Source organism: Pongo abelii, chromosome 2, assembly GCF_028885655.2.
Source record: "Pongo abelii isolate AG06213 chromosome 2, NHGRI_mPonAbe1-v2.0_pri, whole genome shotgun sequence".
In the NCBI taxonomy this organism is placed as follows: domain Eukaryota; kingdom Metazoa; phylum Chordata; class Mammalia; order Primates; family Hominidae; genus Pongo; species Pongo abelii.
This window is the reverse complement of record NC_085928.1, coordinates 10,184,063-10,197,639: the sequence shown is the minus strand read 5'-3', so window position 1 is coordinate 10,197,639 and position 13,577 is coordinate 10,184,063. Positions and strand designations below refer to the sequence as shown.

The 13,577-nt window shown below is 48.4% G+C and overlaps 1 protein-coding gene and 1 long non-coding RNA gene across 2 annotated transcripts in view; one reads left to right on the top strand and one right to left on the bottom strand.

The window, feature by feature from the left end:
- Nucleotides 1-24: 24 nt before the first annotated feature.
- LOC129058436 (uncharacterized) lies at nucleotides 25-6,574 on the bottom strand. The gene is made up of 3 exons (XR_008523514.2): nucleotides 6,358-6,574; nucleotides 2,972-3,139; nucleotides 25-2,880 (listed from the first exon to the last, which is right to left on the bottom strand). It is a non-coding gene; the product is annotated as an uncharacterized LOC129058436 (long non-coding RNA).
- A 131-nt stretch (nucleotides 6,575-6,705) lies between these two features.
- PODXL2 (podocalyxin like 2) overlaps nucleotides 6,706-13,577 on the top strand; it is a 43,517-nt gene continuing 36,645 nt past the window's right edge. Inside the window, exon 1 of the mRNA XM_024244254.3 lies at nucleotides 6,706-6,843. Coding sequence (XP_024100022.3) covers nucleotides 6,774-6,843 — 70 coding nt within the window. The 5' untranslated portion in view covers nucleotides 6,706-6,773. The remainder of the gene's footprint in view (nucleotides 6,844-13,577) is intronic.

Below are 13,577 nucleotides of genomic sequence, written 5' to 3'. Positions count from 1 at the left end.
GGCCTTTCCACCTCCGTTTAGAGTTCCGTAGGAGGTAGGTCGGGTTAAAAAAGCTGTTTTGTTTGTGGATGTAGAGAAAGCAAAAATGATATGGATCTCCCCATTGAACTTGGTTTGCAGTCACTGCCTCTGTGATATCTAAGTGGAATCCATGGAAATCCTAGTTAGACGTGTATAGAAGGACTAGAGGTGGTGTAGCCCACCCCCCAATGAGGCAGTACCATCCACCACCTCACCCAGAGATGCTGATGCGCTGCCGGAGGGATTGCAGTTCCCAGATGGGGTTCTGACATCTGTCTTGTCCAAGTTTTCCCTTCTTGAATTTTTTTTTTTTTTTTTTTTGAAGTAAGTTCTCAGTCGCCCAGGCTAGAGTGCAGTGGTGCAATCAGCTCACTGCAGCATCGACCTCCCGGGCTCAAGCAGTTGTCCTGAGTAGCCTGGACTACAGGCATGCACCACTACGCCTGGCTAATTTAAGTTTTTGGTAGAGATGAGGTCTCACTATGTTGCCCAGGCTGGTCTTGAACTGGGCTCAAGCGATCCTCCCATCTTGGTCTCCCAAAGTGCTGGGATTACAAACCTGCGCCACCATGCTCAGCCTGGAGTTACTTTTTAAAGGAAAAGGTGCCAGCCACAGGAAAACGCGCTGAAGCATAGGGCGGGGCAAGGATTGAGGCCAGAGTCAGGCAGGTCACACAGGACTTAAGGAGGCTGTAGTCTGCCACAGCAGGCAGCCAGCAAGAGGGTGTTCAGGACAGCAGCGGTCCAGCGGTCTTGGAGAGCTGGCTGGCCACCAAATCATACTGAGAGGAGAAAGGATGGAAGAGTGGAGACTTGGGTGATGGAGATGGGGGAAAGTGGACATAGGTGTATTTTGCAGGTAGATTAGACAAGATATAGTGATGAGTAAGATGTAGGGGTGGGGCAAAAAGGAAAAACCCTGGATGACCAGGTCTGTGGCCGGGGAAATAGGTTGAAGTTTAGTAGGGAAAGCCAGGAGTTTCATTTCAGACATGTTGGCTAGACAGGCCTTTTAGGCATCCAAGTAGAAATGTGAAGTCTGCAGGCAGGTTGAGTCGACCACTGAGCAGAGGTGTGGGCATGAGGAGCGGTCATTATAGCTGCCACTGAGGCAGGGCCACTGAGCAGAGGTGTGGGCATGAGGTGCAGTCATCGCAGCTGCCACTGTGGGGCTAAGTGCCATCACCCCCAGAGTGCATAGAGAAATGATCCGGGCTGGGTGCGGTGGCTCACGCCTGTAATCCCAGCACTTTGGGAGGCTGAGGTGGGCGGATCACAAGGTCAGGAGTTCAAGACCAGTCTGGTCAACATGGTGAAACCCCGTCTCTACTAAAGACATACAAAAATTAGCTGGGCATGGTGGTGTGCGCCTGTAATCCCAGCTACTTGGGAGGCTGAGGCAGGAGAATTGCTTGAACCTGGGAGGCAGAGGGTGCAGTGAGCCGAGATCGCGCCACTGCACTCCAGCCTGGCCAATGGAGCAAGACTCCATCTCAAGAAAAAAAAATGATCTGGAAGGCTACGTGACACCCATCATTTGAAACAGCAAAGGCGACAGGAGGAAAATGTGGCAGAAAAACCAGGGGAGAGGGGTGTCTGTGGAAGCCAGGAGAAGAAATTTCCAGAAGATTGAGGTCAGTTGGCCAATGTAGCTGAAAGATCAAGTGAAATGACAAACCTGCCCACTACCATGTTTCATTGAATATAAGATGCCATTGAAGATAAGAATCACCATTTTATGTGCTTCTGAGGAAAAAATGTAAACATTTATAATGATGTCATCAACCTTCAGACGTCCTTATTTTATTTATTTATTTATTTATTTATTTATTTAGAGACGGAGTCTTGCTCTGTTGCCCAGGCTTGCTCTGTTGCCCAGGAGTGCAGTGGCACGATCTCAGCTCACAGCAACCTCCGCCTCCCGGGTTCAAGCAACTCTCCTGCCTCAGCCTCCTGAGTAGCTTGGATTATAGGCCTGTGCCACCATGCCCAGCTAATTTTTTCTTTTTTTTGTATTTTTAGTAGAGATAGGGTTTCACCATGTTGGCCAGGCTGGTCTCAAACTCCTGACCTCAGGTGATCCACCCACTTCTGCCTCCCAGAGTGCTGGGATTACAGGTGTGAGCCACCGTGCCGGGCCAGACATCCCAGTTTAGATGTGCACCTTTGAAATATAAGCTTTGTGGTAATGTGGGAGTTGCTGTGGCCTCGTCCAGCAGTTTCAATCCCTTGGTGACAGTGGAAGCCAGGTTGGAGTGCAGGTAGAATAAACGGGAGGTGAGGAGGTAGAAACTGCACATGGAGAAAACACGTGAGAAGTTTGGCTTCAAGGGGCGTGTGAAATGGGACAGCCAACAAGGTATACAGGACCACAGTGAGGCTTTTCCGTTGGTGTTTACTCTAAGACTGGAAAATTGGATTTTTCAAATTCATGCAATAGAATTTATTAATGGATTAATTTGAAAGATAATTACGAGTAAAAAAACAAGATGCTAAAGGATGTGATACATATACGTAAACATTTAAAATATACCGATATCACATAATGTGTGTGTACATATATGTGTGTGTGTGTGTTTGTATGTTAAAGATAATATACGCCAGCGAGGTGGCTCATGCCTATAATCCTAGTACTTTGGGGGGCCAATGCGGGCGGATCACTGGAGCCCAGCCTGGGAAACATAGTGAGACCCCATCTCTACAAAAAAATACAACAGTTAGCTGGGCATGGTGGCACAAACCTGTAATCCCAGCTACTCCAGGAGCTGAAGCAGGAGGATCACTTGAGCCTGGGAGATCGAGGCTGCAGTGAGCCATGATGGTGCCCTGGCACTCCAGCCTTGGTGACAGATCCAGACCCTGTCTCAAAGAAAAAAAAAAACCCAAGATAAAATGTGAGCTTGGGTATTCTTGTGTTTTTTACAGGTTTATTGAGATATAGTTTACATACCACATAATTTAAAATGTACAACTTGGCTGGGTGTGGCAGCACACACCTGTAATCCCAGCTACTGAGGAGTCTGAGGCAGGAGAATCGCTTGAACCTGGGAGGCGGAGGTTGTAGTGAGCCAAGATCACACCACTGCACTCCAGCCTGGGCAACAGAGGGAGACTCCGTCTAAAAAATAAATAATTAATTAAAAAATGTACAACTCAATGGTTTTAGCATATTTGCAGTTGTGCAAATTATCACACTTTTAGAACATTTTCATTACTCCTCTCCTTCCCAAAAAAAACATACCCATTAGCAGTTACTCCTCTTCCTCCCTTCCCCGCCAGCCCTAGGCAACCACTAATCTGCTTTCTATTGCTAAAGATTTACCTATTCTGGACATTTCATACAAATTGAATCATATAATATGTAGTCTTTTGTGATGGGCTTCTTTCACTTAGAATAACGTTTTCAAGGTTCATCCATGTTGTAGCATATGTCAGTACTTTATTTCTTTGTATTGCTGACCAACATTCCATTGTATGGGTATGCTACATTTTATTTACGCATTCATCAGTTCATGAGAATTTGGGTTGTTTCCACCTTTTGATTATTATGACTAATGCTGCTATGAACATGCCTGTAATGTATTTGACTAGACATATGTTTTCTATGCTCTTAGGTATGTATTAGGAGTGGAATTATGAGGTCATATGGTAACTCTATGCTTAATCTTTTGAGAAACTGCCTATGTCCAAAGCAGCTGCACCGTTTTACATTCCCATCAGCAGTGCATGAGGAGGGTTCTTTCTCCATATCCTATATAACATGTGGTCTCTCTTTTTAATTCTAGCCACCCACCTTAGTGAGACGCGAAGTGGCTTCCTTTTTCTTGAGACAGAGTCTCGCTTTGTCACCCAGGCTGGTGTGCGGTGGTGCGATCTCAGCTCACTGCAACCTCCGCCCCCTGGGTTCGAGCAATTCTCATGCCTCAGCCTCCTAAGTAGCTGGGATTACAGTCATGAACCACCATGCCCGAGTAATTTTTGTATTTTTAGTAGAGACGGGGTTTTGCCATGTTAGCAAGGCTGGTATCCAACTCCTGACCTCAAGCTATCCACCTAGCCCGGCCTCCCAAAGTCCTCGGATTACAGGTGTGAACCACCATACCCAGCCTGAGAAGTGGTTTCTTATTGTGGTTTTGATTTGCATTTATCTGATGGTTAATGAGGTTGAGCATGTTTTCATGTGCTTATTGACATTTGGAGGAATGTATATTTGTCCATTTTAAAAAATTGAGTTGTCTTTATTACTGACTTGTAAAAATTCTTTGTATATTCTAGATACATGATTTCCAAATGTTTCTCCCCGTTCTGAGGATTGCCTTCACTTAAATTTTTTTTTCTTTTTTTGAGACAGAGTCTCACTCTGTCACCCAGGCTGAAGTGCAGTGGCACAATCATAGCTCACTGCAGCCTTGAACTCCTGTGCTCAAGCGATCCTCCCACCTCAGCCTCCTGTGTAGCTAGGACTACAGGTGTGTGCCACCATGGCTGGCTAATTTTAAAATTTTTCATAGAGATGGCATCTTGCTTTGTTGCCCAGGTTGGTCTTGAACTCTTGGGCTCAAGTGATCCTCCCACCTCAGCCTCCCAAGTAGGTAGGACTACAGACATGCACCACCACACCTGGCTAATTGATTTACTTAGAGATGGGGGTCTCACCGTGTTGCCAAAGCTGGTCTCAAACCCCTAGCCTCAAGTGATCCATCCTCCTACCTCAGTCTCCCCCAAGTAGCTGGGATTCCAGGCACATGCCATCACCCCTGGCAGCTTTAGAGTTTTCTTCATTTGGAGCTTACATATCTGGTTTGGTTTATTCCGGTTTTTAATAATTGTTGCTGTGATTGCAATCTTTTCTCCTACTACATTATCTAAGTGGTTATTGAGGATACACAGAAAAGCTATTGATTTCTGTATGTTATCTTGTATCCAGCAATCTTGCTGAACTCATTGGTTTTCAATTATTTCGCCAACTGATGATCTTGCATTTTCTAGATAAACCTGCAAATAATGAGTTTTACCAAGTTTTCCCTCAATACTTTCATCCCATTTCTTCTATCAGGCCTTGTTGCAGTGTCCCTTATAGAATATTCAATCATTGTGGTGGTAGTGAGGATTCTTTTGTTCCATTCACTTAAAAGAGAATGTTTCTAATGTTTCATCATTAAGTATGGTTTCACCATTAAGTATGATAATAAAGGTTTCTGGGAGATACCCTTAATGGAATTGAGGACGTTTCCTTCCATTTCTTGTTTGCTTCTAAGATCTTTGTTTCTTGTAACAGAAAAACAAAACAAAATAAAACAAAAAACCAAAGGGATGCTCCTTTCATCCTCAGAGGAGGAAAGAAGAGGGAAGCTGGGTCTAGACACACCCTGGATTTCTCTTTTCCAAGCCCAGCTGACAGCCACTTTTCTAGTACCCCTAACACCCATCAAATAAAAGGTGCTACATTTTGCTCATGTTCTTTCTTTTGCCTGGAACCCATTTCTTCCCTATGCTCCTCCACCCCAACTCCTCTTTCTCCTAAGTATTAATATTTAGTCTGCAAGAGTCCCGTGAGATCATCTCCAATGTCTGATGCTATACCCCTGCATAGGGGGATGAGGATATACTTTGAAAAAGCATATTCAGATAACGATTTGTTATTTTAAAGAAGTGTTTTCCTAATATGCTATATATAAAGTAACATTCCACAAAATTGTGGTTGCTGTATATTTAAGCTGCAGTAATTCTAAAAGGGTAGTCGGGGTTTTTCTCTCCCTTAAAGAGGCTGAGCTTCTTTCTAACTCAGGAACTCTATCAATGGGCTTTTCCCTCTGCCTTGTACGTTCTCTCCCAAACCCAATCTCCTACCTAATACCCACTCATCCAGATGCCAGCCAGCTTACCTTAAATGCTGTTTCTTCAGGAAGGCAAGCATAAGACTCCCCTCTGTGCTGTCTCCCAGCCCCTTATACTCCTTAACAGACTGACTACCAATTGCAGTCATAGGACCATATGTGTGTCCATTTTGTTTTTCAGTCTGTTTTCTCTACTAGCTTAAATTATGAGGACAAGGGATGTGCCTGTTTTATTTACCACTACAGTGCTTGGCATATTAAAGATCTTCAGTTGCCAAAAGGGAGCACATGTTAGAGAAGTCAGCACCTCTCTCATAATCTAAAACCCCCCAGTTAGCAAATGGGGCAAGTGGGGCCCAGAGGTGAGAAGAGATTACTCAAGGTCTCGGAACCAATCTGATCTTGAGCCAGACTGCCTAGCTCTAAAGTCCAGTTGTTTGCTCTCAGGTTCTCCTTCAGGGCTCACCCAATCTAAGTACCCTGAGAAGTCTTTCCTTACCCCAGGCCTCTGTCCACCCTCACAGTCATTTCCACGCGTCGTCCTCGTCCCATCAGTCCCATCTGCCACACAGCTGCCCACTCTGCTTCCCAGGGAACGGGTGACCGCGCGAGGAGAGAGCGGCACCCCGGCGCGAGGTGCGAGGCCCAGGTCTGCGGGCGGCGGGGCCAAGCCCCCGAGCCTCGGCGGTGCTGATTGGCCTGCCTGGCGCTGGGGACCGGCGGAGGGGCGGCCGCCCGCGCGTCCGCTTCGTCTCCGCGGGGGCGCGCCCGCGGCACGCGGCCGGGCGGGGCCGGGCGTGAGTGACGGCCACGCGGACCAATGGGGCGGGCGCGCGCCGCCGCCGCCGCCCGCGCGGCCCCTGACGCGGGCCCGGGCGCCGCGCCGCTGCGGCTGCGGGCGGCGACGGCTGAACCATGGGCTGGCTGCTGCGGGCCGCCCGGCTGCCGCCGCTGCTGCCGCCGCTGCTGCTTCTGCTGGCTGGGGGTGAGTGCGCTCCGGGCCCGGGCCCGGGCGCGGGCGGGCGGGCGGCGGCGTGGGCGCGGTGCTGGACAGCTCCCCGGGCCGCCAACAAAGGGGCAGCGTGCGGCGCCGCCGGGAGCGCGCGTGTCCCGGCCGGGCCGCGGCGCCGCCCCGACACGCGCGCACGAGCAGTGGGTGCGTGGGGGCCGCGGCGGGCGCCTGGCGTGCGGGGCGACCCCCGACCGAGGCGCAGCGGTGAAGCTGGGACACAGCACGGTGGCCCCCACGCCGCGGCTCGCAGGGGCAGGTGCGCAGGCTGCTGCCTCGCGGGCCGGGGGGGCGCGCACGTGTGGGTGTGCATGTGTGTGCGTGTGCATGTGTGTGTGCGAGTGCATTGTGTGCCTGCGCACTCGGGGGAGGAGGCGTGTGTGACAGCCACGCGGGGAGGAGGCCGCATTGTGAAGGTCCCAGGGGCTGCCTGCGGAGTGTGGGGCGGGTACGCTGAGGCGCGGGTGACTGTTTACGTGTGGCGTTGCCGGGAGGGAGTGTGAGTGTGTCACGGTGAATGGGTATTCTCTACTGTTCTGGGCGGCTCTATTAGGAGCTGACAAAAACGGGCGTACAGCCACGGAAGGCCCATGACAGCACACGGCGGGAGGCTCCCACGCAGCTCACACACGAGGGAGGTGTGAGACTCAGATGTGTGGTTTCCATTCAGCAGCCACGCCGGGCGGCGGGCTGTGTGGGTGCGTGGCGGGCTGGGGGTGTGGCACAGGTGTGAAAGGGATGTGTCTGCCTGAGAAAGAGACGGGCCTCCTGATGGCTTCCAGCGCAGACGGGGATTTAGTGGAGGGGGTGTGTAGGGAGGTGGGCATGGGGTGTGACAGCCCATGAGGCAGGCGGCCACTATGGAAATGGCGGGGAGAAGGGCTGTCTGCAAAGGTGGGTCAAATAAGGTCATAGCTGAGCAGCTCCTGCACACACTGGCAGAGCAGAGGGAGTGTGTTACGGTGTATGTTAAGGTATGACTGGTGCTGCTGGAGGAATACCCGGATGAGCAAGTGTGCATCTGTGCCTGTGCACACCCATCAGCCAGCTGTAACTTCACTTCTGATGCACACATCAAAATAGCGCCCTAGTATGATGTGTGTATATGCATGTAGGAGTGTGCACAGGGCATTCCCATGCAGCTGGCCCATGAAGACACAGGCACTTTGTGTCCAGATGTGTGTGAGTGAAAGAGAAACTAGTGAAGCGTCTCTATGGGAAGGGAGGAACAGTCTTTGCCTGAGGTGGGCCATGAACCTGGGACTCAGAGTGGCAGAATCCCAGGGTAAGTGGCTGGGAGGGGAAAGTGGTCCCTCACACATTCCTGTGCATGTCATGGGAAGGCTCAGTTCAGGGAGGGTACATTTTCTCCACAGTCAGTCTAGAGATGAAGAAAGGCCCTAGGTGGTGTGCACAGAAAAACATGTCCATCAGTGTTGGCTCAGACACTCACACAAACCCACCTGTATTCTTTCACGCCTTAAATCCTCTTTGGAAGAAGGTGACATTCAACAAATAAACATCAATTGATTGGTCTGCTATTTCTTTGTGTGACAGTCATAAACCAGAACTGGCCAGCAACGTCCTCACGGACCCAGGCCCAGCTGTAACTGCCCATGTGCTTATGTGACCAGCTGTGAGGACTACGGGCAGCCTGCCTCCCCACTCCTCTCTCCCGTGCATGCTCTTCATGACGCACTTCTTACCCCATGCTTGGAGGGCGTGTGCATGTGTCTAGCAGTGTGTCTCTTTCTTACAAACCTTTGTGTGGAAGCCCTTCAGGGACCCTTCAGCATTGTTTCTCAGGTGCTTACAGAGTAGCGTGACTGTGCTCAGCAGTTCCTGTTGTCGCTGACACTCAAGGGTGAGGGGCTGTGTGACAGATGCTGCAGGGCCCCTCCCATGTTGGTGTCTGCCAAGAGCTTAGGGAGACTGGACTTCAAAGCCCCTGCTTAGGGGAGAGGTGAGGTGTAGCTGATGGTGGAAATCAGAAAGGAGGTTTGCACCGGGAGCAGATTTGGACTGATTTGGAAAGGTAAGATAAAACATGAGGATCGCTGGGGTCTTGTTTTTTTCACCTCCCCAGATGTCAGCCTGCTTCCTTTACCTCTTTCTGTGTTTGTTTGGGTTAGATTTTCAGTTCTTTGAGGCTGATCCCCTAATCCTTTTCATGTGCCATCTTTTTCTCTCTCCTCTGTTGGGTGTGATGATGTAACAGAAAATTATAGTTGCTAGAGGGAAAAAGGAAATCAATCACACGCAGAGTGTAATTCTGAAATTTTAAGTCAGGTGCGGTCTCAATTAAGGCAGATTAATAATAATAATTATTAAGTGCAAAATTAATTATACACAGAATGGCTAGGTCTCAGCTACTATTTTGGTGTCATCTTATGGTGGGCAAGTTTGAATAGAAGTAATCTCTTGTAATTACTTAAATAAATACCCATTGCCAAGGCCTTTGAAAATATCAAGGTCTATGTAAAGACAAAACAGTCATTAGAGGGAAAAATAACTTTAAGAAAATGAAACTGTTTACTGGAAAAGGAATGAAAAACCGGGAAAATACCAGATTCCTTTTTCTTCAGTAGGGTTTTCAAAATCTTTGCCAATTCCTATTAGACCATTGGGAAGGGAAGACAAAGAAGGAAAGGGAGAGATGTTAGAGGAAGGTTGTGGGTTCCTGGCTTGACAGGTGGGAGAGCTCAGAGAGGTGGGGGCTCACTGGAGCCATGGAAATGACAGGGAAGAGGCCTAGCAAACACACCAGACCACAGTCCTGTGCACAGAGAACTGGACTGACTAGAAAGTGTTTTATCCCCCAGAGTGGGGAAGGAAACAGGCTCCTCTGGGCACACTGACCTGGAGAGGGCAGAGCAGTCTTCTTGAGTTCCAAGCCACTCCCAGGAGCCAGAGTAGGGTGTAAACGGCAGCAGCCTCCCCCTGCCATGCCACAGCCTCTCCCTGCCATGCCATAGTTCAGCTCCAAGAGAGAGTGCCAAGGTTTGAGAGACAACCCGTGTTTAATCCTTCAGTGGTTTTGTAGAGAGTGAATTTCAAAATTCTTAGGGAGAATCAGTTTACCCTTTTCTAACAAGGCTGAACTAACATCTTTCCCAGCATACCTGCTGGAGGTTGGAGCATGCAGATAAAGATCTCCAGTTCATGGCTCTCTCAAAGGCAGGCTGCCCGGGTGCCCCGGGAACCTATACAATGTGTATTATTTAATTATTATAAACGTTTTCCATCAGTTGACTTTTTTCTTCGGAGAATGCATGAATGAGTTTTTCCAGATTTGTTTCTTGTATTTTGGCTCCCTGCCAGCCCTGGGGATACTACTTTTGCAAAGCAGTCTCCTACGTCGGCTCATATCCCCTAAAGAACTTAGGGTTCCACTTCCCAAGAGTTGGTAATTTTCCTGAGGGCAAAGCCTGTCTCTTGTTCATCTGTCTCTTGTTGCACCTCCAGGAAGGGCCTAACACACTGTTTGGCACAGAATAGGAGCTCAGGAGTGACTATATTTTTCTTTGTAATCAAGAGTCTAATAGAAATTTTACCTCTAATAAGAGCACAGCCCACCTGAAACCAAAGTTCAATTATAATTGGTATCACATCTGATTGGCAGTACTACATGATTCTGATTCACTTTTCAAAAATTAGAAAATAACTATTAAATAAGTACAGTTTATAGATGAAACATTTCCAAACACAGGGGCCACATGGAAATGTAAATAAAGGGATTCTTGCTCGTGAAAACATTGGGAATCACTTTACTAATTTGGTCTTTTTCAAGAGAAGAGGTTCCTTCAATTGATTGGATTGGTTGTGGGGACCCTGGGCAGAGTGTTTGGAAAGGGGTATCTTCTAGTTTTTAGCTCTGGCTTCTTTCCCTGGCCCTTAAAGCGCATGAAATATTTAAGTTGTTTTACATATTCTCTTCCTTCACGTATCCTTTGGAGGAAGGAAGGTACCCAGCCCCACAAGTAGTAGCTTTCCATTCTTCCTCCTGGAGCATCCACAAGACGTTTTTGTAGGGGAGAAACCAGCTAATTTCAGCTCCTCTATTAACTAGGTGTTTGACCTTAATCCCGCTAGGCCTCAGTTATTTCATTTGTAAAACAAGAGGGTTGGATTAGACTACTAATTATTTATTCAAACCTTTATTGAGTCCCCATTGTGTGTAAAAGGTTGTGCTAGGCACTGGAATTCCAGGGTGGAATTGACACAAGGGACTCCTCATTTACAATGGAGGCTGTATGAAGGTCTGTTACAATTTGGTGAGAAAAGTGGCGTGAGGGTAGTTTGTTGAGAAGGCTGTGATCTAGAGAGGAGTGGTGTCTCTTCCAGACTTGGAGTGGCCACAGAAAGCTTCTCAGAAGCTGAGACTGCAGGCAGGAGTGAGAATTAGCAGGTGGGTGGTGGGACAGGACAGAGATGGGGAGATACGGATGTTGAAGCAGAAGAGCATGTGCAAAGACCCAGAAGGCAAAAGAGGCGGCTGTGTTCTGGAAATTGCGGGTAGTCAGTTTGTCTGAAGCATAGAGTATGATTGGGGAAGATGGGTACAGAGAGGGGAGGGGAGGTAATGGTCAGTTTATGAGAGCCTTCTCACCTTTTCAAAGGATCTGACCTGTATGATAAAATGATAGAACCAGATTTGCATTTTAAAAAGACCTCTCGGCCTGGCGCAGTGGCTCACGCCTGTAATCCCAGCACTGTCGGAGGCCAAGGTGGGCAGATCACCTGACGTCAGGAGTTTGAGACCAGCCTGGCCAACATGGCGACACCCCGTCTCTACTAAAAATACAAAATTAGCCGGTCGTGGTGGCACATGTCTGTAATCCCTGCTACTCGGGAGGCTGAGGCAGGAGAATCACTTGAACTCGGGAGGCGAAGGTTGCAGTGAGCCGAGATCGCGCCATTGCACTCCAGCCTGGGCAACAAGAGAGAAACTCCATCTCAAAAAAAAAAAAGTTGACTGGGCACAGTGACTCACACCTGTAATCCCAGCACTTTGGGAGGCTGAGGTGGGCGGATCACCTGAGGTCAGGAATTCGAGACCAGCCTGGCCAACATGGTGAAACTCTGTCTCTACTAAAAATACAAAAAAAAATTAGCTGGGTGTGGTGGCAGGCGCCTGTCATCGCAGCTACTCGGGAGGCTGAGGCAGGAGAATCGCTTGAACCTGAGAGGCAGAGGTTGCAGTGAGCCAAGAACGCGCCACTGCACTCCAGCCTGGGCGACAAGAGTGAAACTGTCTGAAAAAATAAATAAAAATAAAAAATAAATAAAAAGACCTCTCTGAGCTATGTCACTCAAAGTGTGGTCCGCGGACCAGCAGCATCAGTCACACCTACTGTGTCAGCAGACTCGGGTGACTCACACACATTTCAGTCTGAGGAGCACTGATTAGAGGGCAGTGTGCGGGACAGATGGGTGCAGGGGGAATCGCTAGGGGTTCGTAAAAGAGCTCTCTTTTTCTTCCAGTGGTGAAGCACTATGAGGACTGTAATTCTAACGGAGGCGTCTCTCATGTCTACACACCTATGTTTCTGTATCATCCCTGCTGTTTTGCTTTATCGTGAAGTGTGGGGCATTTCGGCCGTGTGCCCCCCCTGAGTGGCATGGTTGTTTACCCTAGAGAAAGGGAAACTGAACACATCTTCCTGAGATCCTGGTGTTGTTATTTCCTCCAGCCTCCTTTCTCCTTCACAGTGTACTGAGCACAGTTAGTACAGTGCCATGAGCAGTTGTTAGTAGCTGCCTTTGAGATCTCTCTCCCTGCCCTACTAACCCTGTGGCTCAAACAGAGTTGTATGGTCACTGTTACACTCTTCCATAATGATTTGTTTTCTTGCTGGTCTCTGTAGTAGAAACGGACCCTTTTGGGGCAGGGACCCTATCTTTTTTATTTCTGTACCAACATGGCCTTGGATCATGCCTAGTCCAAATAAGCATTTAGTAAAGGCTTTTTGGTTGAAGAATGAATGAATGGATGGATGAATGAATGGAATTTAACCATTCAAACACTACTCTGATCCAAAAGGAGAACTTGATTCATAATTTTTCTTAATGTATCAGTTGGCTATTTCTGTGTAATAAATCACCCCAAAATTTAGTGGTTTCAGATTCTCAATTCTCAAGATCTGATCCCTGGACCAGAAGCATCACCTGGGAACTTGCTAGAAATGCAAATTGTTGGGCCCTGTCAGAAACCAGCTGGATTCAGAACTCTAGGGTGGGCTTAACAGTCTCTGTTTTAACAGGCCCTCATGGTGATTCCATGCTGGTTCAAGTTTGAAAGCACTGGATTAAAACGGTAGCTATTTATTTAGCTCATGATTCTGTAGTTTGGCAGTTTAGGCTGCAATCAGCTGGGTGGTTCTGGTCTCAGCTGAACTCCTTCAAGTTTGTCATCAGCTGTTTATCACCTTTGCTGGTCTTGTCTGGCTCTCTCACTTTGGAACTTCAGCTAGGACACTGAGATGACCTGGCTCTCTTCTGCATGGGCTCCTGTTTTCCTGCAGGCTAGCCTTGAGCAGAATGCCAAGAGAATGGAAGCATGCAAGGTATCTTGAGGCCTAGCCTTGGAAATGGCACATCATCACTTCTGCATTGTCTTGTGTAGCAACTCACAAAGGTAGCTCAAATTCAAGGAGTGGAGAATTAGATTTCATCTCTTGATGGGAGGAGCTACAAAGTCTCATTGCAAA